The sequence below is a fragment of the Cnephaeus nilssonii genome (genome assembly GCF_951640355.1).
Source record: "Cnephaeus nilssonii genome assembly, chromosome: 2".
Taxonomy (NCBI): Eukaryota; Metazoa; Chordata; class Mammalia; order Chiroptera; family Vespertilionidae; genus Cnephaeus; species Cnephaeus nilssonii.
This window is the reverse complement of record NC_137073.1, coordinates 75,661,978-75,689,360: the sequence shown is the minus strand read 5'-3', so window position 1 is coordinate 75,689,360 and position 27,383 is coordinate 75,661,978. Positions and strand designations below refer to the sequence as shown.

The following is a 27,383-nucleotide window of genomic DNA, read 5'->3' as shown; positions in this document are numbered from 1 at the left end:
GTGAATCCACATTAATGAATCTAATAAACACAAAGATGAGTAAAGAAAGCAAACTACAGAAGAATTCATACAGTACCTTTCATTTATATAAAATTTTAAAATATTTAAAATAATATGACATATTATTGGAGGATATATACATATGTCATAACAGTCTAAGAAATGCATGAAGAAAAATGCCAAATTGAGGACAATGCTTATTATAGGGAAGGGAGTAAGCTAATTGGGTAGGAGTACAACTGCGTTGGCAATGGATCCATTTCTCATGGATGGTACATGCTAGTGGTACATAAGTATTTACCTTACTTTTTATACTTTCTTATATGGCTGAGGTCCCTCCTTCCCTCCCTCCCTTCCTTCCTTAATTTAAAAGCTACCACAGAGAAACAAAGACGGCAGCATAGGTAAACACCTAAACTGCTGCCTCGCACAACAATTTCAAAACTACAACTAAAAGACAAAACGGACATCATCCAGAACCACAGGAAGGCTGGCTGAGTGGAAATTCTACAACTAGAAGAGAAAAGCACACTGAGACTCACAGGAGCTGCAGAAGGCAGAGATACGGAGGCACGCGCACGGAGAGGGCTGGCAACTGAGTACATGGCTGGCCTTATCAATTAGGAGGGAGACAAAAGCTCCCAACGGCTCTGTACATGGCGGGCTTTCTCAATCGGAAGGGAGACAAAAGCTCCTGATGGCTCTGAACTCCAGTTCCGGGTGAGACTCTGGGGACCCAGACTCATACGAGGAGAAACTGGACAATCTGGCAGCGGGCGAAACTCAAGGGTGGCTTTCTTTCAGAGGTGCATGCAGCGATTACCGTGGGACACTGAGACCTGGGGGCATCTTAGGGCAGGGCTGACGGGAAGCCATTGCTGTCTGCTCTGCCCTGAGACTTCGCCCCATCCAAGCTGAGCATAGAGGCTTTTGCAAGTCTTGTCTCATAAGGGTATCTCCAGCACAGAAGTTCTCCCAGCGTAGACACAGCTGATCCTCACAGCCAATTGGCCTGGAGGTCAATTCCTCCCAGTGATACCAACAACAATCAAGGCTTAACTACAACAAGACTGTGCATACAGCCCACAAAGGGGTGCACCAGGAGTGTCCACCTCAGGTAACTGGAGAGGCTGAGCCACTGGACCCTATAGGACACCAACACACAAAGCCACTCTATCAACTCAGGGAAGCAGCCAAAATGCGGAGACAAAGAAACAGATCACAAACGAAAGAAATGGAGGAAAACAAACAACTGAATATAGAGTTCAAAACCACGGTTATAAGGTTTTTCAAGAATTTTCTAGAAAAGGCCGATAAATTTAGCGAGACCCTCGAGGATATGAAAAAGGACCAACTAGAAATTAAGCATACACTGACTGAATAAAAAATATTATACAGAGATCCAACAGCAGACTAGAGGATCACAAGAATCAAGTCAAAGATTTGAAATACAAAGAAGCAAAAAACACCCAACCGGAAGAGCAAAATGAAAAAAGAATCCAAAAATATGAAGAGAGTGTAAGGAGCCTCTGGGACAACTTCAAGCGTACCAACATCCGAATTATGGGGTTCCAGAAGAAGAGAGAGAGCAAGATACTGAAAACCTATTTGAAGAAATAATGACAGAAAACTTCCCCCACCTGGTGAAAGAAATAGACTTACAAGTCCAGGAAGCGCACAGAACCCCAAACAAAAGGAATCCAAAGAGGACCACACCAAGACACATCATAATTAAAATGCCAAGAGCAAAGGACAAAGAGAGAATATTAAAAGCAGCAAGAGAAAAAGAGTTAATTACCTACAAGGGAGCACCCATAAGATTGTCAGCTGATTTCTCAACAGAAACTATGCAGGCCAGAAGGGAGTGGCAAGAAATATTCAAAGTGATGAACAGCAAGAACCTACAACCAAGATTACTCTACCCAGCAAAGCTATCATTCAGAATTGAAGGTCAGATAAAGAGCTTCACAGATAAGAAAAAGCTAAAGGAGTTCATCACCGCCAAACAAGTATTATATGAAATGCTGAAAGGTATTCTTTAAGAAGAGGAAGAAGAAGAAAAAGGTAAAGATAAAAATTATGAACTAATACATATCTATCAACAAGTGCATCTAAAAATCAAGTGAATAAAAAATCTGATGAACAGAATAAACTGGTGAATATAATAGAATCAGGGGCATAGAAAGGGAGTGGACTGACAATGCTTGGGGGGAAAGGAGTGTGGGAGGTGCGGGAAGAGACTGGACAAAAATTGTACACCTATGGATGAAGACAGTAGGGGGGGTAAGGGCAGAGGGTGGGGTGGGAACCGGGTGGAGGGGAGCTATGGGGGGGGGTAAAGAGGAACAATTGTAATAAATTGAACAATAAAGATTTAATAAAAATAAAAAATAAAAGCTACCACAGACAAATAACACCCCCCCAAAAAAAATGTGGTCAAATAATCTAAATAGACATTTCTCCAAAGAAGACATACAAATGTCCAATAAGCACATGAAAAGATGTTCAACATCAAATGCAAACCAAAACTACTAGAGGCCACTTCGTACCCACTCAGATGACTATTATAAAAAGGGCAGATGAGCCCTAGCTGGTTTGGCTCAGTGGATAAAACGTTGGCCTGGGGACTGAAGGGTCCCGGTTTCGATTCCAGTCAAGGGCACATGCCCGGGTTGTGGGCTTGATCCCCAACAGGGGGCGTGCAGGAGGCAACCAGAAAATGATTATCTCTTACCATTGATGTTTTTATCTCTCTCTCCTTCTCCCTTCCTCTCTGAAATCAATTAAAAAATATATTTCTTATAAAGAGCAAATAATAAGTGTTGGCAAGGATGGGGAGAAATTGTAATCCTCATACATTGTTTATGGGAATGTAAAATGGTGCAGTTGCTTTGGAAAATAGTTTGGCAGTTCCTCAAAATGTTAAACTTAGAGTCACCATATGACCCAAGAATTCCATCCACATCTAGATACATACACAAGAGAAATGCCCAACAAAAAGTACACAAATGTTCAAAGCAACATTATTCATAATAGCTAAAATACAGAAATAACCTAAAAGTCCATCAATGATGATGGATAAACAAAATGTGGTATATCATACAGTGAAACGTTATTTACGTATAAAAAGGAATTAAGCACTGATTCAAGCTACAGCATAGATGAATCTTGAAAACATTTGCGCAAAATGAAAGAAGCCAGACACAAAGGAATTATATATTCACTAGAGGCCCGGTGCATGAAATTCGTGCAAGAGTAGGCCTCCCTTCCCCTGGCTGCTGGCACCGGCTTCCCTCCGGGTTTCCCTGCGGCCGCCAGCAGGCACCCCACACCTGGGCTTCCCTCGCAGCCCCAGCTTCGTCCAGAAAGAAGTCCGGAAGATACATCTGGTTTAATTAGCATATTAATCTTTTATTATTATAGAAGATATCACATGATTCCATTTACATGAAATGTCCAAAATAGGTAAATCCAAAAAGACAGAAAATAGATTAGTGGTTACTAGGTAATGGAGAAATGGGGGAATGGATGGTGACTGGGTTTGATTACTGGTCAAGGGCACATGCCTAGGTTGGAGGTTCAATCCCCAGCCCCCATCGGGGTGCATGCAGGAAACAACTAATCCATGTGTCTCTCTCACATCAATGTTTCTCCTTCTCTCTCTCTCTCTCTCTTTCTCCTCTCTCTTCCCACCCTCCCTTCCACTCTCTCTAAAAATCAATGTAAAAAATATCCTCGGGTGAGGATTAACATTTTTAAAAGGTGAATTTTTAACTTATTATATAAATTAAAGCTCTACCTGACCATGTGGCTTAGTGATTGAGTGTTGACCTATGAACCAGGAAGTCATGGTTCCATTCCCAGTGAGGGCACATGCCCGAGTTGTGGGCTCAATCCCCAGTAAGGGGTGTGCAGGAGGCAGTTGATCAATGATTCTCACTCATCATTGATGTTTCTCTCTTTCTCTCCCTCTCCCTTCCTCTCAGAAATCAATACAAAAAAAATATTTAAAACAAACAAAAACAAAAGTTTTTAAAAATTAAAGCTCATATCTTTTAAAAAGCTACCATTACCCCCCCCCACACACACCCCAGCCAAAAAAAAAAAAAAAACACAAAATATATAATGTGAGATAAGGACACATTTGCAAAATTAAGTCCTAGGGCAGTGGTCGGCAAACTCATTAGTCAACAGAGTGGCAAACCGCAGCTCGCGAGCCGCAGTTTGCCGACCACTGCCCTAGGGTATCAAAGAATCAAAATTTATTTAATATTGTTATATGCACATTTACAATATTCTGCAGAAACTAGTCAGAGACAAGTTTAACATTTTTCACTTATTCCATTTACCTGCGTACATTATAGAGGACAGTGGGTACCGCAAGCCAAGTACATCTTCTGTAAAGGAATCAACAAAGTCCTCCAGCATATGAAGCCCAAAATCTTTGCCTCGATATTTTTTTCTTATAAACATTGTATCAAGAACGGGCAGTTGGTAGCTTTGGGTAAGAAATGAGGCACATATGCTTCCTGCAATCATAAGAACAGAAAGGAAAGCCAATAATTTTTCACATTGAAAGACCTATATGTATATACTTTTAGAAAACATGAGTTAACTGTCTTTCTAAAAATGGTTTTTCAGTGGATAAAAAAGGAGTGCTATCCCAAAAGTTCCCTCCTTTTATGGCCAATCCATCCCTCCCGGGTCTCTGTTTGATTCCTGCCACTACAAATTTGCTTTTACTTTTCTAGAATAACATAAATGGAATTATACAGTATGTTTTCTTAGTGCCTGGTTTCTTTCTCCCAACACAATGATTCTGAAATCTAGTACATGCTATGTCTATCAGTACTTAATAGTATGCATGATATGGGTTAACTGAAATACATTTATCTATTTACTATTTTTAAAATTTATTTTTGTTGTTGAGGTTATTACAGATGTCCCCCATTTCCTCTCCTTTTGCCCACCTTGGCCTGGCTCCTGCCATTTGTGTTGTTTACAATTTGGGGGTTATAAATAAAGCTGTTTTGATAATCTCTTTTAAAACATTTTTAAAGGGGGTGCTATAATAAAACTAACAAAAAGTAACCTCACAAGGTGATCTAATCAAAAATTCCAAACTGGGCAGGTCATGGTGGGTAGTCACACCCCAGGCATATAACTTCTTTAGTGAGAGGTCTATCTTTGCCTTAACCAAGCTCTGTCCATCGTTTTTGCGCATCTATATTAACATACCTTTGAAATGCTCATTTTCAGAACCCTTAGAAGCCTCGCTACCCTCAAGAGAAGACGTAGTCTTAACTAGCCTATAACCCAATCCCCAACTTGCTTTTCATGTAATCTTCCTTACATTCCCTCCTTAATTCCAAATGCATACAGAAGCTGAAAACTATCATTCTGGGAAGCATTATTCTCTGTTGAGATCTTGCTTCCCAGCACTGTCATCAGTTTGGAAAATAATGCAATAATTAGTAAATTATAATACAAGAATAAACTGTTTCATGTACTCACAACTGTAAACCTACTTTGGCTCCACCTGTACATATTCATTTCAAAAAACCATGCTGATTCTCTTCTTTGCCTACACCTTAAATAGTTATACTTTGTATAAGGGTTATACAAAGGCAATCAAATAAAGGGCAGAAAAATGTCATGTTACCGGAGATCTTCAGACACGTCAACAGCTGTAGACAATAGCACAATTACCTAGTGGAGCAAAACCACAACTGCTACCTTAGGTGAAGTCTTCATTACATTAAATTTATTGCACATGGTAATTAAATATTTATATTCCTCAAAGTTTCCTCTTTGACCACCTTCACTTTCTACATTCTCTCTCTGGGTAATTTCACCTACTCCCAGGGCTTCTACCATTTATCCAAAACTGATGTCCACTAATCTTTAATTTCGGTAATTCCTGAGATTTACTCCAATGGAAGACCTCATGTAAATGTAAATATTACAAAAACCACATGATCATCTCAATAAGTGGAGAAAAAAGTATTTGATAAAATCCAACGCCTTTCATGATAAAAATACTCAACCTGATAAAGAGATCTATGAAAAACCCACAGCTAACAACACACTTAATGGTGAAACACTGGATGTTTCCCCTGTAAGATTAGGAACAAGACAAAAATGTTTACTCTCACCACTTCTATTCAACATTGTACTAGAGGTTGGGTAATTAGTCAAGAAAATAAAATAGAAGGCACCAGGTTGGAAAAAAAAAAAGTACAATTATTTTTGCAGATGACACAACCTTATATCTAGAAAACCTTAAGGAATCCACTAAAAATTTATTAAAACTGACATATAAGTTTAGTAAGGTTGCAGGATCAACATACAAAAATCAACTATATTTCTATACACCAACAATGAACAATCTAAAAATGAAATTAAGATAACAATCCCTGCCCACTGGTATAGCTTAGTGGTTGAGTATTCACCCATGACCAGGAAGTAATGGCTCGATTCCAGGTCAGGGCACATGCCATGGTAGAGGGCTTGATCTCCAATAGGGAGCAGCCGATCAATGATTCTCTCTCATCATTGATGTTTCTATCCCTCTCTTCCCTCTCTCTGACATCAATAAAAATATATTTTTTAAAAAATAATTCTATTTACAACAGCAGCAACGATAAAATTCTCATGAGTATATTCAACAAAAGAAGTGCAAAACTTGTAAACTGAGAAGTATAAACATTGTTAAAAGAATGAACACCTAAATAAACGGCAAAACATCTCATGTTCATGAATCTGAATACATAACATTGTTAAGATGTCAATACTCCCCAAATTGACCTACAGACTCAAAATCCCAGCTGGATTTTTTTTCCTGAAACCGAGAAGGGATCCTAAAATTGATATGGAAATGCAAAGGACTACCTCAGGAACTCAGGTTCTTTCTATCTGCGGCTTCCCGGTCCCCTAGGTCCTCAGAATCCTTTGCATTCAGCAGACAAATTAGGAAAAAGAATGCATCTTAACCACTTTGACCTGATGTCATACATATAATTTCTTTAATTACTTTGGGGAGAATTAATCACACAGCCCCACCCAACTGTGCAAGTGACTAGAAAATATAATCTCTGACTGGGCCGCTGCGGACCAATGACTAGAATATAGAAGAGGAAGCACAAATATTTGTTAGCTAGCAGCCTCAGCTAACTTTCCTCTTTTTTATCTCCCAACAGACTAACACTTCCTTTTTAACTTAATATATGTGCTGCAGAAGTGAACACACCTCCTTTTTAACTTTTAGGAAATCAATGATACATTTGAGCAGGTAGTTCCTTTCGCTGGCAGACTTCCTCCACAGTTATTTTGTTTGGTTACCTCAGGCTGACTTCAGTAACTTACTTATATCCCCATGCCAATATTCACAAACACACATACTCACTTTATACAGTTTTGACAGATCTTATCCTTAGTTTAAAAATGTGTTGACTTCTGTGGCCCACATAAACATCCACACCTCCCCCAGGTGATCCGACTTACATTTCTAACTGTGTACTATCCCTACTTTTATGTTCCTCGGGCACAATGAACTTCACATGTCAAACTGAACTCAAGTATTACCAAGTCCACTCCTTCTGTATTCCCAATCTTAGTTCACAGTTTCCCACCTAAGCATCCAAGCCAAAACCCTCAAGATTCATCACTGGTTACTCTTCTATCCCTTCCCACACAGGCAACGGAGTCACCACACAAAAATCTCCCTCAAATCTGCTTCCTTCTCTATCACTACTGCCACTTTCCTAACAGAAGTACTTCTTTGCACTGGAGTACTAAAACAGCTCTTTTCATTGACTTCAGAATACAATACATATATGCCAAATATCACACAATAGACTAGAGTATAAAACTATTTTTTAATAATCTGACATCTATCTAATCCAAAAAATAAATAAGTTCCTCACAGTGATTTCTTACTTCAAGCAAAAAAGAATTTATAGTTTCTTAAATTTCACTGTACTGTAATAAGATTTAACCTCATAAACAAAGTCTCCTTTTATATACCAAGGCTATTTTTATATCCCAACTATTATCCCCATATACTGATTTGCTATTTAATTAAAAGATCATAAGTAATCGCATAAGGCTTTCACTCAACTAGAACTTTATTTAATAAAGATTTTATCATTTTGCTGGTACAGTTCTTTTTCCTGATATGTATGTAGAAAATATTTCTATCACAAAGTGTTTTAGTATATGTTATGGGCAGTTTTTCCAAAATATTTTATGTTTGAGTTTCCTTTGTATAAAAAAAAATAGTTCCAGACTAAATTAACTGGTTACTGATTCAAAGGCTAGTACAGTATAAGCACAACTAATTCCATTATTATCTGGGAGAGGGGAGCCAGAGCATAAGCAAGAAAGAACAAAAATTAATAGGGTGTAAGGCAATTAGCAGAGAAGCACCAGAGGATCATGGGTTCAATTTCCAGTCAAGGGCACGTACCTGGGTTGCAGGTTCTACCTCCTCAGTCTCTCTTTGTCTCCCCCCTCCCTTCCACTCTCTCTAAAATTCAATGGAGCCTAGCCAGAGTGGCTCAGTGGTTGAGCGTCACTCTATGAACCAAGAGGTCATGGTTTGATGTCCAGTCAGGACACATATCCGGGTTGTGGGCTTGATCCCACGGTGGGGCGTGCAGGAAGCAGCTAAATCAATGGTTCTCTCTCATCATTAATGTTTCTATCTCTCTCTCCTTCTCCCTTCCTCTCTGAAATCAATAAAAAATTAAATTAAATTAAAATAAAAATCAATGGAAAATAATCTTTGGATGAGGAATAACCAAAAAATAAAACTAAAAAACTTAACTACCAGAACAAGCAAAAATAAAGGCCAAGTCTCACAGGAGAGGAGGAACCCCAAATGCACATAAAATGAAGAGGAACACACTCCTGGAATCAAATACTGATCAGAAATACTAAAAGGGGAATGCTATGCCCGTTAACTGTGTGTCTTTAATCTAAAGCAAGCTCTAAACAAAAAAGTATAAACTAATATGTGATCAAAATATCTATGAGCTAATTTCAGATAGGAAAATCCCCTGAAGCCAGTGTGAAAAGCAAAAAGCCTCCAATTCCCATAGGAATTATCTTGTATAAAATAAAGCATAAAGAAATTAAACCACACCTCAGCCATTTTAAAACATTTTAAAAACAACATGGAGCCTTTTATGCAATGCAGCAGTAAGCTTCCATTTAACAGACATTATTATTCTGCCCCTATATAATGATATCTTTCTGGAGTTAAATGAATCATTGATTCTATTTCAAATTTATACAAGAATAAAATACAATATTAAAGGAGAACCAGAGTATTTACTAAACAACAAAACCATTTTAAACTCTAGATCACAGTATTTTATTCTTGAGGAAAAGTGACCTTCCTTTTATTGATGGTATGCATAATCTCATGATAAATATGTATTAACTATGTGATTAAGATATTGGTCACAACTGTTCTTCAAATCAGCAGTGAATTTGATATGATCATTACACTGGACCGGACCAGATGAGCTAAGTCTGGAAGGTATGAAATGCAAAAATGACAGAAAAATAATATGAGCGTTCTCAGTGAAAGGTCTTTTGGTCAAAGAACAGAACAAGACCAACTTCGCTATTTGGTTATTTATTTACATGGAGTAAGCAGGTTAGATCTTTCTGGCTCCAGTACAATTAGAGAGCAAATGAACAGGAAAACAGGTAAAACAAGATGAAGTTTCTCTAGTCACTTAAGAGGAGGGTATATTTGGGTCTTAGGATCAGAAATCCAAACTTTAGAAGATTTCACAATTTCAAAGCTGTTTGGATTCTCTAAATACTGTATACTGAAGTACTTAGTTTTTCATGGTAATTAACAAAGCTGCCTTTAATATGTCAGGCTAAATCAGCAGCACTGAGCAGAAAAGGGCTATGCATTTGATCCACAGGTAACAAAGAGTTAAATATTCCCCTAAAAATACTAAGTAAAATCACCTCAATTTGCACTCAAGATTCATTTAAAAGGAATATTGATACAGTTGGGGTCTAAAAAGGAGGTTTCTATTATACACAGTTTAAATAACTTTTAAAGACTCACCTGTAGGCTTAACTGAATAAAACCCAATGGCCTCTCCTTTCTTCCACAGAATCTTAGCATAATCAGTACTGCTATGACACAGGAATGGGATCTCATTTCTCTCCATTTCCTGTTTTCTATAAATAATTCGATTCAGAACATACAGAACCACTCTCTCCCCAAGAGTTCTCACCTACAAAGAGAGTCAAACACCAGGCACAACAGTTATAATATGCATCAATTCAGAGATGCTATTTACCTTGCTCCCTGCTTCTTACCTGCATTCGAAGCACTTTGAATGCATTCAAAATGATCTGTAAAACATTTTATTATCACAAAGGCAAGGCTAATCATTCATACCAATAACAATCCATTTCTACACACACATATTATGCATGAATACTGCCTCTCAACAAAATTCTAAAACTGGCAAAACGAGTTTCCAGTGCACCAATCCCCAGCATCTCCTATTTAGCAGTGTTTTCTTTCTGCTTCCAGCTGCCCATACCAGGGGGCTCAGCCACCCTAATTGCTGCCTCCACCACTTCTACTGCTTCAACCGTTTTCACCCCATTTCAGCTTCCACATTAAAAAATAGTAATAATAAGGAGGGGTGGGGGGAGGCTTCATGTTATCCCCTGAAGATTTTAAGATCAATTACCTCATTTGATGAGCAAAGACATAATAATGCTCCTGGGGAAAGGAATTTGTCTCACCCTTTCCAGGTAAAATGTTCATTTAACAGTTGTGTTTTTGTTGTCTAACTATAAGGAATACCCCCCTGCTCCTTCGGCCACACACACACATATACAGACCAGATGAGGGATGTTAGTGGCACCAGGGAAGTCTAGTGAAAACATACTTGGGGTAACCATAGAATGGAAACTGAGCCTCACTTCTTACAGGCAGGGCTACATGGTCACCAGGACCCCCCTTACCAACTTCCAGGCATCGAACAGTGGGGTTTGCCCCAACAGACACCTTTCATTGCTAAAAACAAGAATTCTATCCATAAAGACTCCTTAAAGAAAAATAGGAGTGCCTTCTAATTAGATAAGTGGAGAAAGAAAACATTAACATACACTCTACTCTCAAAAACATCCCTAGTGGGAGATTTCCAATACCAAACACATGAAATGACAAAGCTTGTTAGCTTGCAAAGCAGGGAACCTTTTTTCTGCCACAGGCCATTTGGTTATTTATAACATCATTCGAGGGCCATACAAAATTATCAACTTAAAAACTGGACTGCTATATTTGGTCAACCATTTAATTAACTCACTCCTAATGCCTTGGCAGGGCCAGACCACATGATTTCACAGGCCTTTAAGGCAATCTTTTACTCCCTTGAACAGCTCTGATCAGCATAAAATTATTCCTTATACTGAGCTAAAATTTATTTCCCAAAGATATTCTGGATCCACAGAGCCTACAAATATCTGAAGACAACCGTAAGATTCCCCTACATTCCATACCAATTCTAAACAATTGAAGGAAAAGACTAATGCAACTTTGGGTGCTTTTGCCATTCCTGTCCTCTTCCTTGAAATTGCTCCAGATCACCTAACATCTGTCTTCATGATGGGCATGCAGATATTACAGATATAAACATTAAAGATATTGCTAAGAGAGTGGGGCTTTTCTGCATAAACTTAAGGTTTTTAAGTTAGCTTTTTTGCCTACCTTCATTTGCTTCTAATTAACACCCACTCTTTCTCCTATGTGCTGCTCTTTCAGTTTAGTCCTCATGGTATACATGGTGCAGTTAATTTTTTGAACCTATGGGTACTACTCTACATTTATCTCTATTTACTTTCATCATGTAAGATCTTTCCTTTTTTTCTTAATTCTGCCTTTCACAGATTGGTTCTCCCCTTCAGCACTGTGGCATGCAGAATGGACATGCATGCCATCTGTGTCTTCCTCTAAGTATTTTATGAAACTTAGTGATTAGGACAGAAAAAAAAAAAAAAGACAAAGTTTTGCAGTATGCTGCTGAGAACCTCCCAAAATGACCCTATTGATAAGCAAGTTTCCTTCCTGGTCAGTGTCTCCTAGAGACAGAGAACCTAAGCAACCACACACAGAGAAGAACTAGCTTTTTCTCTACCTAACAAGGAAATCAGAAGCTGAAGTTGGTATGAATCACTACAGTTCAACTAACCCATAAGCATTCAATCTTCCTCCCCCAATTCTCACATACCTTTAGCACAATGAAACTCTAAGGGCTTTATAAAACCTGGTTACAATAAAATGGAGAAGAGCTCAATAACTTCAAAAACTATCACTGTTTATAGGAAACATCACTGTGAAATGGCCTAAGAAAGAAACTTTTAAAATTATAAGATCGTATTACCTGCTTAAGCCCCTCTCTAGAAGGGACAGATGTTTTCACAATATCATCAATAGCCCACCACTGATCAGCCAGGTAAAGTGCCACAGCTAAAATAGAATAAATGATCAACATTTAAGTCTTAAGTCTTAAAGTGTATAGCATTACTATTTGGTAAGGTTATATAGATACCCTTGAGTATACCCATACTTTTAAAATACAATGTGGCCCCATTTATACTATTTTTATTTCACTCATTAAACATTTAATAGTAAGCAATTAAGAATTATATTTTCCTAAATTTAAGTTTGAAACACGTTTTCTTTTTTTTTAATACCTTCATGTAACTATGTTTTAATAAATTTCTAATTGTTTGGAGAAAAACTCCTCAATTTTAAAGATTAAGCAAAAAAGAGACCTGTGAGTGAGTCCTCAGGTGAAAAAAGAGCAAGAATTTTCTGGGTCTGATCTCCACCATAAAGAGGTACAAAGCCTACATTTGACAGGCTAATAGGAATCTGAAATGACAATTGATTAAACATTAGTGAAGAATCTGTGAAGAAAATATAGGACAAAAACACCATGATTCTACCAAAATATTAACTTTTCCTACATTAATGCTAATTATATACCTTCATTTCACAGACAATATTTCTAGTCTCAAAAAAAAAAAAAAGAAAAAAAGAGAAAAAGTAGCCCTAGCTGGTTTGGCTCAGTGGATAGAGCGTCAGCCTGCAGACTGAAGGGTCCCGGGTTCAAATCCGGTCAAGGGCACATGACTAGGTTGTGGGCTCGATCCCCAGTAGGGGGCGAGCAGGAGGCAGCCAATCAATGATTCTCTCTCATCATTGATGTTTCTATCTCTCTCTCCTTCTCCCTTCCTCCCTGAAACAATAAAAATATATTTTAAAAAAGAAAAAAGTAAATCAGAATTCCCTTTTGTAGGAAGTTTATTACCTTGCAGGGGAAAAACAAAAGTTTATTTCAATAAATATTTCTGTGTTCTAGCCAAAAGTCTAAATAAAAACAAAATAAAGCTATGGTCCATAAAGTCACTAAAAAACAACTATAGTTTACATCTGTTATTTAAACTATTGGAGGGGATGGGATTCTATTTTCTAGTAAAAGACACCAGATAGGTAATTGGAGAAACATACAATACTTTAAATTTTTTCTGCCTTCATTAGTACAATGCTAATTCCTCACTTACAGAAAATATTACAATTCAGAGAATTATAAAATATTGTACTAGAGGAGACTTAAAGAATCCTTTAAATCAACATAATTTTCCAGAAGAAAAATCTCAGGCCTAGATGTTAGAGATTTTGCCTACCATCTAGTTCACAGTGGAATTCTAACAACAGATCACAGCTTACTAATTTGAAAGTTTTATTTTAATATTTTAGAAAAGGGGAGGTTTGTTACACAAAAATTTGTAATTTAGTGGTTTGCTGATCTTTTTATTTAAAAAAAATTCTTATATCACAAACTCTAAATCTAAAGAAAATTTGAGTTAGCTCAAATATGGAAACCAGTCTTAGCAAAACTGGTAAACTACTTAATTTTAAAGACACAACACAAATATTAAGCAATAACCTATAGTTTCTTTTTAAAACCTGATCATGTTACTGAACTAACCAATTAATATTTATGCATTTTACTGATGTCTTCTCATACAAATTTCAAAAGTTTAGTTAGCACTTTAAAATGATAAAAAATAAAGGGATATTAGTTCCATGTATGAACTCAACTGAAAAGACTCATAAAAATCACTGCAGAATACCTTACCGTTACATTGAGAAGAGAAAAACACTCAGGATTTTCAGGGTCCCCACACCTTAGATCTGACATATAATCTTCAGCAGAATTTTCCAATTCCTCGTGACTGCAATTATCCAGCATATCCACAGGGAATGCCATCCTCTTTAACAAACAACATGGGACAAAAATGTTTCAGAATATGAAATGCTAGCTTCCTTTTCACATAGAAAAACTTTATATTGGAATATCTATACTAATAAAAGGGTAATATGCAAATTGGTCAAGACGCCCTCACAGGAAAGAAGGAGCAGCAGGCTGCGGTGGGGCGACAGGCCGGCAGGAGGGTTAGTAAGGGACGACCAAAAGACTGAACAGCAGGTTGCATGGGGCGACCAGGCCGGCAGGGGGGCAGTGAGGGGCGACCAGGCCGGCAGAGGCGGGGGAGTTGGGGGCGACCAGGCTGGCAGGGGAGGCCGTGAGGGGCAACCAGGCCGGCAGGGGGGGCAGTTGGGAGCGACCAGGCTGGCAGGGGAGGGCAATTGGGGGCAATCGGGCTGGCAGGGAAGCAGTTAGGCATCGATCAGGCTGGCAGGTGAGTGGTTAGGGAGTGATCAGGCTGGCAGGCAGGTGAGCGGTTGGGAGCCAGCAGTCCCAGATTGTGAGAGGGATGTCTGACTGGTGGTTTAGGCCCGATCCCGAGGGGTCCCAGATTGAAGAGGGTGCAGGCTGGGCTGAGGGACACCCCTCCTCAGTGCACAAATTTTGTGCACCAGACCTCTAGTTTTACTATAAAGAGTTCTTCACTATACCATGTCAGACTACAACTTGGCCTGCTGATTTAACAATGTACGTGAAAAGAAAACTTTTAAACATTATTCATTTGAATTAAAAATAAAATAGGAATTAATGGTAATTCTTTAAAGGATATAAATATATTTATACAGGTGTAGGATATACATATTTGCATATAAGTAAGTACACACACATAAATATATCCTCATATACTTGCCAACATTATAAGTCACTATAAAAGGACAAAAGGGAACTTTTTGGAATAGAAATGTTCTATAACTGCATTGTAGTGATGGTTGCTCCACTATATAAATTTACTAAAAAAAAATCATTGAATTGTACAATTCCAATGGGTAAATGTTGCAGTATGTAAATTATACCTCTCATACATAAAGCTGTTTAAAAAAAAAAAGCCAGCACTTTAGTGGTAAAACACTAAACACTTTCCCACTAACGTCAGGAAAAATGACTCCACACTGTATAACATTATATAGGTACTTGCCAATGCAATTAGCCTAGAGGCATAACAACTGGGTATGGGTGTATGTGGAAGGAACTTTCTTTACCTCAATTTGCAAATAATATATTTAATTGGAAAACCCAAAAGAATCAATGGAAAAACTATTCCAAACAATAAGAAAATATACTAAAACAGGATATAGTTACACACAGAAATTCAGCCCTCATATATACAATAATAATCAGTGAAAAGAAATCAGGAATGTAAAAAATGAAATAAAAATAGGTAAGAAGACCCCATTTACAGTGGATAAAGCATCAGCCTGGGGACCAAAGGGTCCAAGGTTCAATTCTGGTCAAGGGCATGTACCTCATTTGCAGGCTCATACAGGAGGCAACCAATCAATGTGTTTCTCTCACATCAATGTTTCTCTGTCTTTCCCTCTCTCTTCCACTCTCTAAAAATCAATGGAAAATGTCCTTGGGTGAGGATTTTTTTTAAAAAAGTAAGCAAAGCAGACATGTGTATCTTGGAAATCAAACCCAAATCTACCATAATGAAACCATCAAACATGTGAAATGACATCTTAAGTATACAGCCAGTCAAATTTAGAATAACCCAGTTTCTTCAATAAGTATATAGCATGGAGTTTAAAGAGTGGGAACTATTGTAAATTAAAAGACATTTAAGCCCTAACCGGTTTGGCTCAGTGGATAGAGCGTTGGCCTGGGGACTGAAGGGTCCCAGGTTCGATTCCGGTCAAGGGCATGTACCTTGGTTGCGGGCACATCCCCAGTGGGAGGTGTGCAGGAGGCAGCTGATCGATGTTTCTCTCTCATCGATGTTTCTGACTCTCCATCCCTCTCCCTTCCTCTCTTAAAAAATCAATAAAATATATATATTTTTAAAGACATTTAAGAGACATAGCAATCAGATGCATTGTAGAGAGGATTCTGATTTGTGTACTCTTGAAAATTTCCATGATAAAAAGTTAAATAAAAAATAAACATATGCTCTATATCAAAGTCTGAGCTACTTACTTCTTAAAGGAGATATAAAGTAAAATAGATGATCTTGTTATAAAAATTCCCTATTTCACATTTTCCCAAAATCAAAACTGCAGAGCCCAACTGCTATATTTGTCAATAATCTCTTCAATCTTGATTTAAAAAATAATAAAGGGGAAAGGGAGAAGAAAACTGAGAAAATAAAAATTATTTTTCTCTGAAGTAATTCTTCAGAGAAGCATTTTATCACATCAAATCTATTTTATCACAACAAATATATTAGTAGATAAAAAAACTGAAAATCTAATGGAAATATGAGATAAACATGTAAAAGACAGGATGTATAATGACAGCTACATATAGTTAAATATATATTTTTTATTTTTTAAATCCTCACACAAAGATATTTTTACTGATTTTTAGAGAGCGAGGAAGGGGGGGGGAGAGAAACATTGATGTGTGAGACAAACATTGATCAGTTGCTTCCTGTACATGCCCCGACCAAGGATTGAATCCACAACTTTTTGGTATGCAGGACAATGCTCCAAACAACTGAACTACCTGGCTAGGGTTAAATATATTTTTCTGAATTTTTAAGATATGATGATAATGAGAAACTTATTTTTTACCATAATCTGAAATCCTGGTCCTAAGGACTTTAAAATGTGGTGTATATGATTGGGAACCTAATTTTATACAAATATATATTTAATCAAATTGATTTTAAAATTTTATAAAATAAAAACCTGGAAATAGAACACACAAAAACAGCCCATCTATTAGTAAATATAAATGTCTAAATAAAAGGAGAAACAAGAAAAAATTGTGAAACATTTATAAAAGCAATACCACAGGATTTCCAGGCAACTCATAAAAAGAAAACAACAACTATGAATTTCAAGAGAGATCAACCAGGAGCTTATGTAAATCAGATGTTATAGTTAGAAAAGTATCAAAACGAAACAGCAGAGCTCTATTATGAAGTAAGCTTATTTGTTATTTTGGACAAATCTTTATATCTCTATCGAAGTCAATATTCAAAAGCAAACTAAGGAAATAGAACATTATGTTCTAGTCAGATCCAACAATTCTAATGAAGATTAAAATTTTAGATGAAACCAAAAACAAAAACAAATGGTCAACAGCCGATGAAAAAAGCATAATTAGGACACTAGTTAACTATTTTCCTCTCTTATAGACAAGATCCCAGCTTTGTGTCTAAGTAAAATATTAAGAGCATTAAATATACCCTTACTATTGACTAGATGAAGCTCAAGAAGGATTAATATCACAGTATTCTCCTTAAACCAACTCGAAAGGCTCTCTTGAATATGAGGTATGAATGAAACACATTTAAGCATTTCATTTGCTAAGAGTAATCATGACCTAAAGCAGAGGTGGGGAACCTTTTTTCTGCCAAGGGCCATGTGGATATTTATAACGTCATTCCTGGATCATACAAAGTTATCAACTTAAAAATTAGCCTGCTATCTTTGGTCAAACATTTAATTAACTCACCCCTAATGCCTTGGCAGGGCCAGACCAAATGATTTCAAGGGCCATATACCCATGACATGAAGGGTGAAATACAAATTAACATATGAGGGTGAAATACAAATTAACATATGCTGCCAAAAATTTGGTATACAAAAGCACTGTTGATTACAATCACATAAAGATAATATGGCATTCTAGACAAAGAATACAAAATGGACATATAAGGAAAAGGAGCCTGATGGAATAGCAATTGATGGGTCATTTTCTTTTTCACCCACTGTTACTACAACCTGGTCCTTAAAAGATTTTAAATATTATCATGTTTAAATAGTATTTTCTTTTTTTTTTAGTCTTATTTATTTTTTAGTTTTAGTTTTATTCATATTGAATAAAGAACCTAGCAGTATAGCCCAGAATGAGAGAATGGTTGTGAATAGTCAGAGGTATCATGGTTCTTTATCTAACATGCTTTAACTATGTCTGACCGGTCCTGCTAGTTTGTGGCAATTCGAGACTGGAACACAGGCCAGGTGTCCCTAAGCCAGTGGTCAGCAAACTCATTAGTCAACAGAGCCAAATATCAACAGTACAACGATTGAAATTTCTTTTGAGAGCCAAATTTTTTAAACTTAAACTTCTTCTAATGCCACTTCTTCAAAATAGACTCGCCCAGGCCGTGGTATTTTGTGGAAGAGCCACACTCAAGGGGCCAAAGAGCTGCATGTGGCTCGTGAGCCGCAGTTTGCCAACCACGGCCCTAAGCCATTGATCCTTCCTCTGTCCTAGTGTGGGCTGAACTTCAATTATCTGCATACCACCATCAAAATGTTTCCAGTGTGTCAAGTGTCTATATCATTACTTAATATGTATGTTCCTCAACTCACTTTTTTAAAACCACACCTCTCATCCCATCCCCCCCTTTTTAATTTGGTAAAATCCTATATAATAAAAGGCTAATATGCAAATCGAACAAACGGTGGAACGACCGGTCACCTATGACGCACACTGACCACCAGGGGGCAGACGCTCAACACAGGAGCTGCCCCTGGTGGTCAGTGTACTCCCACAGGGGGAACGTCACTCAGCCAGAAGCCGAGCTCGCGGTGGTGGCAGGAGCCTCTCCTGCCTCCGTAGCAGCGCCAAGGATGTCCGACTGACTGCGAGAGGGTACAGGCCTGGCTGAGGGACCCCTCCCCACCCCGAGTGCACAAATTTCATGCACCAGTCCCCTAGTATACACATAGCATTTACCATTTTAACCCTTTCTAAATTTATAGTTCAGCGGCAGTAAGAATATTCACACTGTTGTACAACCTTCACCACTCTCCCTTTCCAGAACCATGTACCCATTAAATAATTCCCCATTCCTATTCCCCCTAGTCCCTGATAACCACCATTCTTTCTGTCTCTATGAATTTGCCTATTCTAGGAATCTCATAAGTGTTATCACAATAATTGTCTTTTTTACTGGTCTCAACAAAGACTGCCTTATTTCACTTATTTCAAACTTCATCCATGTTGTAGCCTGTATCAGAATCGCAAAACTCACCTTAAAAAAAATTTCATTCACTTTAAACTATAAAACCTACAAAACCACCAATTTGGTATATTAGATTATACATTTCCCTAATCAGCCTTATGATTTCTAAGTATTATTAAAATGTTCACCTGAATACAAATTAAAGACCTCTCCTAAATCACCAGTAGTATGTCTGCACACTTTAGAAAACATTACTACCTATGGGATTGCTTACCATAAGACACTTCTGCAGATCAAAGGCAAATACAGTATGACTAAAGTGTAAAACAAAAATTCATTATCTTTCATTCTTAAACATTCTTATATTGAGATTTTTCAATAGAAATAATCACTTCTAGGTTTATTACTAGTCAAAGATTATTCATACACACACACACACACACACACACACACACATACATACACTGAGTGGCCAGATTATTATGACCACCCCATCAGTACTTCATTGGGCCACCTTTGCCTTCAATACTGCGGCGATTCTTCTTGGCATTGACTCCACGAGAGTTGAAAGGTGATGCGAGGAATCTGACACCATGCCTGATAAATAGCACTGTCCAGTTCTGTGAGATTTGATGGTTGTGGAACCAGCTGCCTGATGGCTCTTTTAACTTCATCCCACAAATGCTCAATTGGATTGAGATCAGGTGATTGTGGGGGCCACCTAAGCAAGGTAAAGTCTCCCTCATGTTCTTGAAACCACTCCTGCACAATACAAGCATGGTGGCATGGCGCACTGTCTTGTTGGAAGAAGCCATCTCCATTGGGATATGCCATCAACGTAAGATGAACTTGATCAGCAACGATACTTAGGTATGTTGTGCTATTCAGACGTTGTTCCACACGAATTAAAGGGCCCAAATCATGACAGTAAAACATGCCCCAAACCATAACACTGCCCCCACCAGCTTGAAGGGTTGTACTCATGCATGTGGGGTGCATGCTTCCATGCTGTTTCCGCAAAATTCTCACTCTGCCATCTGCATGATGCAACTGGAAACGTGATTCATCAGATCACATGACTTTTTTCCAATGCTCGACTGTCCAATCCTTGTGTTCCTGTGCGAAATGGAGACGTTTTATCTTGGTAACTGCAGACAGCAAAGGTGTTCGAACAGGCCTTCGGCTTCCATATCCCATACGATGCAGTGTGCGGCTAATTTGCCTACAAACGTCAGGTGGTCATAATAATCTGGCCACTCAGTGTATATACACATATATATAAACAAAATGAAACCACATCCTGCGTTCCTGAAGTCCAACAATTTAAATATTCTGAAATTTGCATAAAGAACATTATGGGGCAGGGGGGACTTCACTTTAGTTAGAAGTTGTGATTTCTGAATACAGTTTGACAACTGCCCTGGCTGGGTGGTTCAGTTGGCTGGGGCATCCTCCAGTACACCAAGTTTGTTTCCTGGTCAGAGCACATGCCTAGGTTTCAGGTTTGATCCCTGGTCGGGGCGCATATGGGAGGAAACTGATATCTCTTTCTCTCTCCCTCTCCCTCTCCCAGTAATCCCACTTCTAGGACTATATCCCAAGAAACCAGCAACACCAATCAGAAAGGACATATGCACCCCTATGTTCATAGCAGCACAATTTACCATAGCTAAGATTTGGAAACAACCTAAGTGCCCATCAGCAGATGAGTAGATTAAAAAACTGTGGTACATCTACACAATGGAATACTAGGCTGCTACAAAAAAGAAGGAGCTTTTACCATTTACAACAGCATGGATGGAACTGGAGAGCATTATGCTAAGTGAAAGAAGCCAGTTTGAGAAAGATAAATATCACATCATCTCACTTATATATGGGATATAATGATCAACATAATTTGATGGACAAGAATAGATCCAGAGACAAATGGCAGGGGGGAGGGGTGTTTAGAGAGCAACCAAAGGACTTGTATGCATGCATATTAGCATAACCAATGGACACAGACACTGGGGCGGTGGGGGCCTGCCCAGCGTGGGAATGGCTGGGGGGGGGGGTGGTCAATGGGGGGAAAAGGAGACATACTGGTATGTAAAACTTTAGACAATAAATAAATACAATAAAATATTGGTTAACTTAAGAGTGCCTAAATTACTAGCCCTATGGTGATTCTGCTAGTTTAGAGAGGCCAGAGAAGGGTGGTCAAGTTCTGGAGAAAAATTATGTTGCTATGGTAAATCATGCACTTCTCCCTCTTTTTTGTTGTTTTTAAGCTTGTATTCTATGTTACATAACTGTAAAGCTGTCAGGTCAAATTTTGTCAAGCACTTTATTCTCTGCCCATGAGATAAACCAAAAGGCCTAACTAGATTCTACATGAATGAGAAAGCTTAATGTTGCCTTCAGTGAACTCATCAAAAATGTACACAGAATGGACAATGAAGTGTAAAAAGTGTCCAAATTAATTAATAAATTAAGCAAAGGGTCAGCTCATCAATCCTGGCTAACTTATATAAAAACATACTCAGACCGCTTCCTTATGTAAGAGTTCTCAGATATCCATCAGCTATTTTACATCCATCTTTTCATAAATTCACTTTTCCTGAAAAATTATGTAACTATTTGAAAGAATGACTTCTCTCTCTCTCTCTCTCTCTCTCTCTCTCTCTCTAATCCTCACCAGAAGATATTTTTTCCACTGATTTCCAAAGAGAGTGGAAGAGAAAGAGAAGGTGGGAGAGAAAGAGAAACATCGATGGGAGAGAGATACACTGATTGGTTGCCTCCTGCATGAGCCCTCACCAGGGATGGGGAACCTGCAACGGAGGTACAAGGTATGTGCCCTTGACCAGGAATTGAACCCGAGACCCTTAGGTCCACAGGCCGACGCTCCAACTGAGCCAAATGGGCCAGGACAGAATGACTACACTTAACAAGAAAATATGAAAACAAATTAGAAAAATAATTCCTATCATTGTGATTTATTCCCTATGTGATGTTAATTACTAGATGTCAACACTACTCTTAAAAAGGGGGAACATATTTTATAAGTTCAGTTCCTAAATTATTTCAAGATTCTTATACATTACTGCTATTATTTAAGGGTTTTAGGGGAAAGGTTAGATTTTAAAAATCTGGAAATGTTGGAGCTGAAAAAGTTCTTAGAAAACAAATAATTATCTCAACCAATCCAAGTCATGATCTTACCTCTCCTGATTGCTTCCCCAACACAGAAAATATAGGTTAGGTATCCAGGCAACATAATCGTCAATGCTCTCAACCTTGTACACAAAAAGCCTGTTTCTGAACCTTATTATGATTCTTCTCCTGATTCCTCTTTTCTTTTCTCCCTAACATCATTTCCTTCCTTAACTAACCTAGCTCCTGTACTACATCAGTTCAACTGATCTCTATCTTACTTAGCTTCTTACTTCCTCTATCCCTGTCCTACACAAGGCCCTAAATCCTAGATTAATCCTTCTCCCCATTCACAGCTGAGTTTTTTAGTACAACAAAAATGAAACCACTGAACAGACTGCTACGATGATCAAATCTCAGGTGGGCTCAACACTGCTCAAAAATCCTTTTGGTCTTCTGGTAAATGAAAAAGATTTGATTACATATGGTTAAGGACTGCCCACAAGTTTATGGGTAATGGAGCAAAAAGTTAAATGGAGTTCATACCTGCTGCCTGTTTTTATTTCAAGTAGAAGCCCAAATCATCTTTTGAAGTTACCAACACTGAGCCAACAATGCTATATGTACTTCATGACCCAGCTTACTGAATACTGTTCATAATCCCACAGAAGCAGTTTACAAACTCAGGAAAGCAGTTTACAAACTAAGAATTATTTAAATGAATACACCATAAAATTTTGTCCATTTCAACATTAGACAATCTAAAATTCGTTGTTGTTTTTTTTTTTTACTTGGTTCATGATGTAATAGATCTGATTTTATAGTGCTTTATTCAAGTTAACATGGGTTTGGTACAGTAAACTTCAAGGATACAGCAGTCTAAACAATATGCACATTATTACAGATAACTTTAACACACAGTATCACAGAGGCTTACCTCTTTTAGAACCCTGAAGAAAAACTGATGTTTTTGTTTTAAAGGAAATACATCTAGCTCAAAACAAAGCAAAAACAAAACAAAACTTGGTGCTTAATTTTCACATAATGTTTAGGAAACATTCCCTAATATTCTCACTACACAACTAAGACATGTAACCAACGGCCGCCAGTATCACATCAACTGGAAAAACAGCAGCCTCTGAGCCACAGGCTAGCCATTCTCTTTCCTTTCAGGCCCACTCCAACTCTGCACTTCCAGCTGTGGCCCATGCACTTGCTCTTGCAAACTCAGGTGGGTTTGCTTACCCAGATCAATTAAAATTCTTTTCTTACCTCTCATTGGCAGCAGCAGTGGCCTTCCTATCTGACTTCAATACATATTTACTAAGCAAATGAATAAATAATTCATGACTGAACAAAAATTTGTACGGTGGGGGTTGGGAGTGGGTGGAGTGATTGAGCAGAAGAGAAAAAAAAAAAGAGAGAAATTACTCATGGACCTGGCAACAGTATGGTGATTGATGGGTGAGGGTGGGGATTTGGTGGCTGAGGGTATAGGGGGGATAAATGGTGATGGGAAATAAACAAAAGGAAGCACTGCCACAGATGAAAGATGTGTGAAGTTCTGCTGCTAGATGAAAAGCAATAGGCTGTCTTTCAACAGGCAGAGATAGAGGGGAAGGCCCTCTAAAAATAAAGAATATGCTAAACATAAGCCAGAAAGCATGCTGAGAATGGCAAGTAGTTGGATTTACCAAAAGAATTAAGAGAAGTGTGCGAAGATAAGTAGTGGAAAGGATGCTAGGAAAATAAACTGAGAACAGAACATTAAAGGCCAAGAAAACAGTATGGTTTTACGAACCAATGTCACTCCAATAAATTCAATTAAAAAGGTCAAGAATACAAACTAAGAGTCGGGACTTTGATACTCAAGTAGGATTCAATTTAAGGAAAGAGACTTTCAAGGCTATGTTTTAAGACAATTTAACCAACAGTGTGTAGGATGTATTAATAGGAAGAACTGAAAGGAGACAAGCTGAGAAACTCTTATGATAAATACCTTATGCGTACTTCTTTTAATATACTTATCATGACAATACAACATATATATATATGTATATATATATATATATATATATTTGATTTTTTACAGAGAGGAAGGGAGAGGGATAGAGAGTTGGAAACATCAATGAGAGAGAAACATCCATCAGCTGCCTCCTGCACGCCCCATACTGGGGATGTGCCCGCAACTAAGGTACATGCCCTTGACTGGAATCGAACCTGGATCCCTTGAGTCCGCAGGCCGACGCTCTATCCACTGAGCCAAACCGGTTAGGGCATTTGTCTTCATCTTTCTATCCTACCAGGCTCAGACTCCAGGGAAGCATAATCCATTTTTTCCAAACATATAAAAAGTAGGGATGTGTCAAAAGATCTCTGATGTCTCTCCTAACTAATAACTTATGTGTCTACACTTGAAGAAGTAATTTACAAAGAGGTGGTATCATCAGAAATTAATTTATAATTGTTTTTTAAAACTCAGAATGTTTTATGACAACACACCTACCATTTATTGCTGGATTAAGTTGCACCAGGTATTATGCTCAGCATTCTACAATATTATCTCATTTATTCTTCAAAATGACTCAATGAGGCAAGTATTCTTTTTTTTCTTATATTTTTACTAGAGGCCCGGGGCATGGATTCATTCACTGGGTGGGGGGTGAGGGGGGCTCTCAGCCCAGCCTGCGCCCTCTCACAGTCCGGGACCCCTCGGGGGATGTCCGCCTGCCTGCTTAGTCCCGATTCCCTCAGGCCTAAGCTGGCAGTCAGACATCCCTCTTGTAGTCTGGGGCTCTCACAGTCCGGGACCCCTCGCTCCTTACTGCCCGCCTGCAGTGGAGGTAGGAGAGGCTCCCACCACCACTACTGTGCTCGCCAGCCGTTAGCCCGACTTCTGGCTAAGTGGTGCTCCCCCTGTGGAAGTGCACTGACCACCAGGGGGCAGCTCCTGCATTGAGCGTCTGCCCCCTGGTGGTCAGTGCGCGTCATAGCGACCAGTTGTTCCACTGTTCAGTCGATCTGCATATTAGAGTTTTATTATATAGAATAGGATTGATTTTTAGAGAAAGAGAGAAACATCGATATGGGAGAAACATTGACTGGCTGCCTCCTGCACACCCCCTACTGGGGATTGAGCCTGCAACCTGGGCATGCAACCTGACCAGGAATTAAACTCACAACCTTTCAGTGCATGGGACGATGCTCAACCAACCAAGCACCACGGCAGGGCTGAGGCAGGCATTCCTAAACACATTCTCAATGAGGAGCCTTGGGTGTGGAGAGGTTAAGTGAGTTACCCAAGTTCACCCAGCAAGGATGTGGCAGTCAGGCCCCACCCCTAACCAATCTGTCTAGCGAGGGATTTCACCTGGTGGTCAGTTTCCCAGGTCAGGAAATCCATGATGCATCTGATTATACAATTATCATAGAATATATCAACCTTAGGAGTTAGATTTTTAAGTCTTGCAATGTCCATCCGGCCAGTGTGCTCAGTTGTTTGAGAGTCGTCCCATGCACCAAGAGGTCACCACTGGTTTGATTCCAGTTCAGGACATGTGCTCGGGTTTGGGGCTCAATCCCCAATAGGGGGCATGAAGGAAGCACCGTGATCGATGTTTCTCTCTCATCAATGTTTCTATCTCTCTCCCACTCTCTTCCTCTCTCTCTCTAAAGTCAATAAAAACATATTTTAAAAAATATTTTGTGCCTGACGGGTGTGGCTCAGTGGTTGAGCGTCAACCCATGAACCAAGAAGACATGGTTCGATTCCCGGTCAGGGCATATGGAGGCTCGATCCCCAGTAGGAAGTGTGCAGGAGGCAGCCGATAGATGTTTCTATCTCTCTTTCCCTTCCTCTCTTTCTACAAATCAATAAAGTACATTAAAAAAATATTTTGCAATATCTTCTCTCCAGACTTTAGATGCCTGTTCTAATCACTATGATCCATTTTCTTCAGCATTGTTAAATGGTTACTACACAATAAATACAAAGCTGATTGTTTTAAAGTTAAAAAATAAAAGAGAAACATAAAAACTGACAAAGTAAAATGCCTACCAAATATTTATTGGAGAAATTACTATAAAATGCAGCTAAGGGGGGAAAAATGAATCCACTAAATTGCATTACAGTTGTTTCATTATCCATTACTGCAGGACAGAGACAAAGGAAACCTTGAAATTCAGATGATACTAGATTTGATATGAACCATGAGCAGTCCCCTATATACTAGTAAATTGGTGTAGACAATGTATACAATCTTGATTTGCATCCTTGATTCCCAAATGCCAATCAAAAACAGTACAGGTATTTACAAAAAAAAAGAAAAAGTGGATTCTCTTAGTTCAAACCTGTGTTGTTCAAGGATCGCCTGTACTCTTGTACAAAGGAGGAAGGGAACTGAGGCCCAGAGAGATTAATTACCTTAGAAGTCAGGCAGCTAGAAACAGCAAAGCCAGGGTTCAAACCTATGTTATGTCTATTTGGCTTGAATTGGGGAACTACTCTGACTTCGCATAACTACTGTTAATTTAAGAATCCGAATTAGTCCATCAGGAATATCAGGAGCCGATCCAACCTTGAAAGCACTGGCTCTCGTATGTGTAAAAGATTTTAGACTCTCAAATTCCTCATTAGTGCCACTTACTACTTTATCAATCACAGCGGAACAAAAAGTCAAAATTTATTGACTTTTGCTCTGCTTCTATTCATTTCTGAATGGGATTCTTCCCCAATCACTATACTGATATCACTCCTCATCAGGCCTCCAATAACCTCTCAACTCCCTAATTCAGTGGATTATTTTCATTCTCACCCCCCTTTATCTTGACAGGCCAGACAAACTGAC

The 27,383-nt window shown here is 38.5% G+C and overlaps 1 protein-coding gene across 4 annotated transcripts in view; it reads right to left on the bottom strand.

Moving 5' to 3' along the window:
* The window catches only part of FAM169A (family with sequence similarity 169 member A), a 134,148-nt gene that overhangs the window by 23,869 nt on the left and 82,896 nt on the right, over nucleotides 1-27,383 (bottom strand). For 3 of the 4 annotated variants that reach the window (XM_079788097.1, XM_079788099.1, XM_079788098.1), the window contains 5 exons: nucleotides 14,193-14,327; nucleotides 12,823-12,922; nucleotides 12,429-12,514; nucleotides 10,094-10,265; nucleotides 4,350-4,529 (listed from right to left, as the gene is read on the bottom strand). In XM_079788097.1, coding sequence (XP_079644223.1) covers nucleotides 4,350-4,529; nucleotides 10,094-10,265; nucleotides 12,429-12,514; nucleotides 12,823-12,922; nucleotides 14,193-14,324 — 670 coding nt within the window. In that variant the 5' untranslated portion in view covers nucleotides 14,325-14,327. Of the gene's footprint in view, nucleotides 1-4,349; nucleotides 4,530-10,093; nucleotides 10,266-12,428; nucleotides 12,515-12,822; nucleotides 12,923-14,192; nucleotides 14,328-27,383 lie in introns of those variants that run through there. The other variant, XM_079788100.1, reaches the window with a different exon arrangement.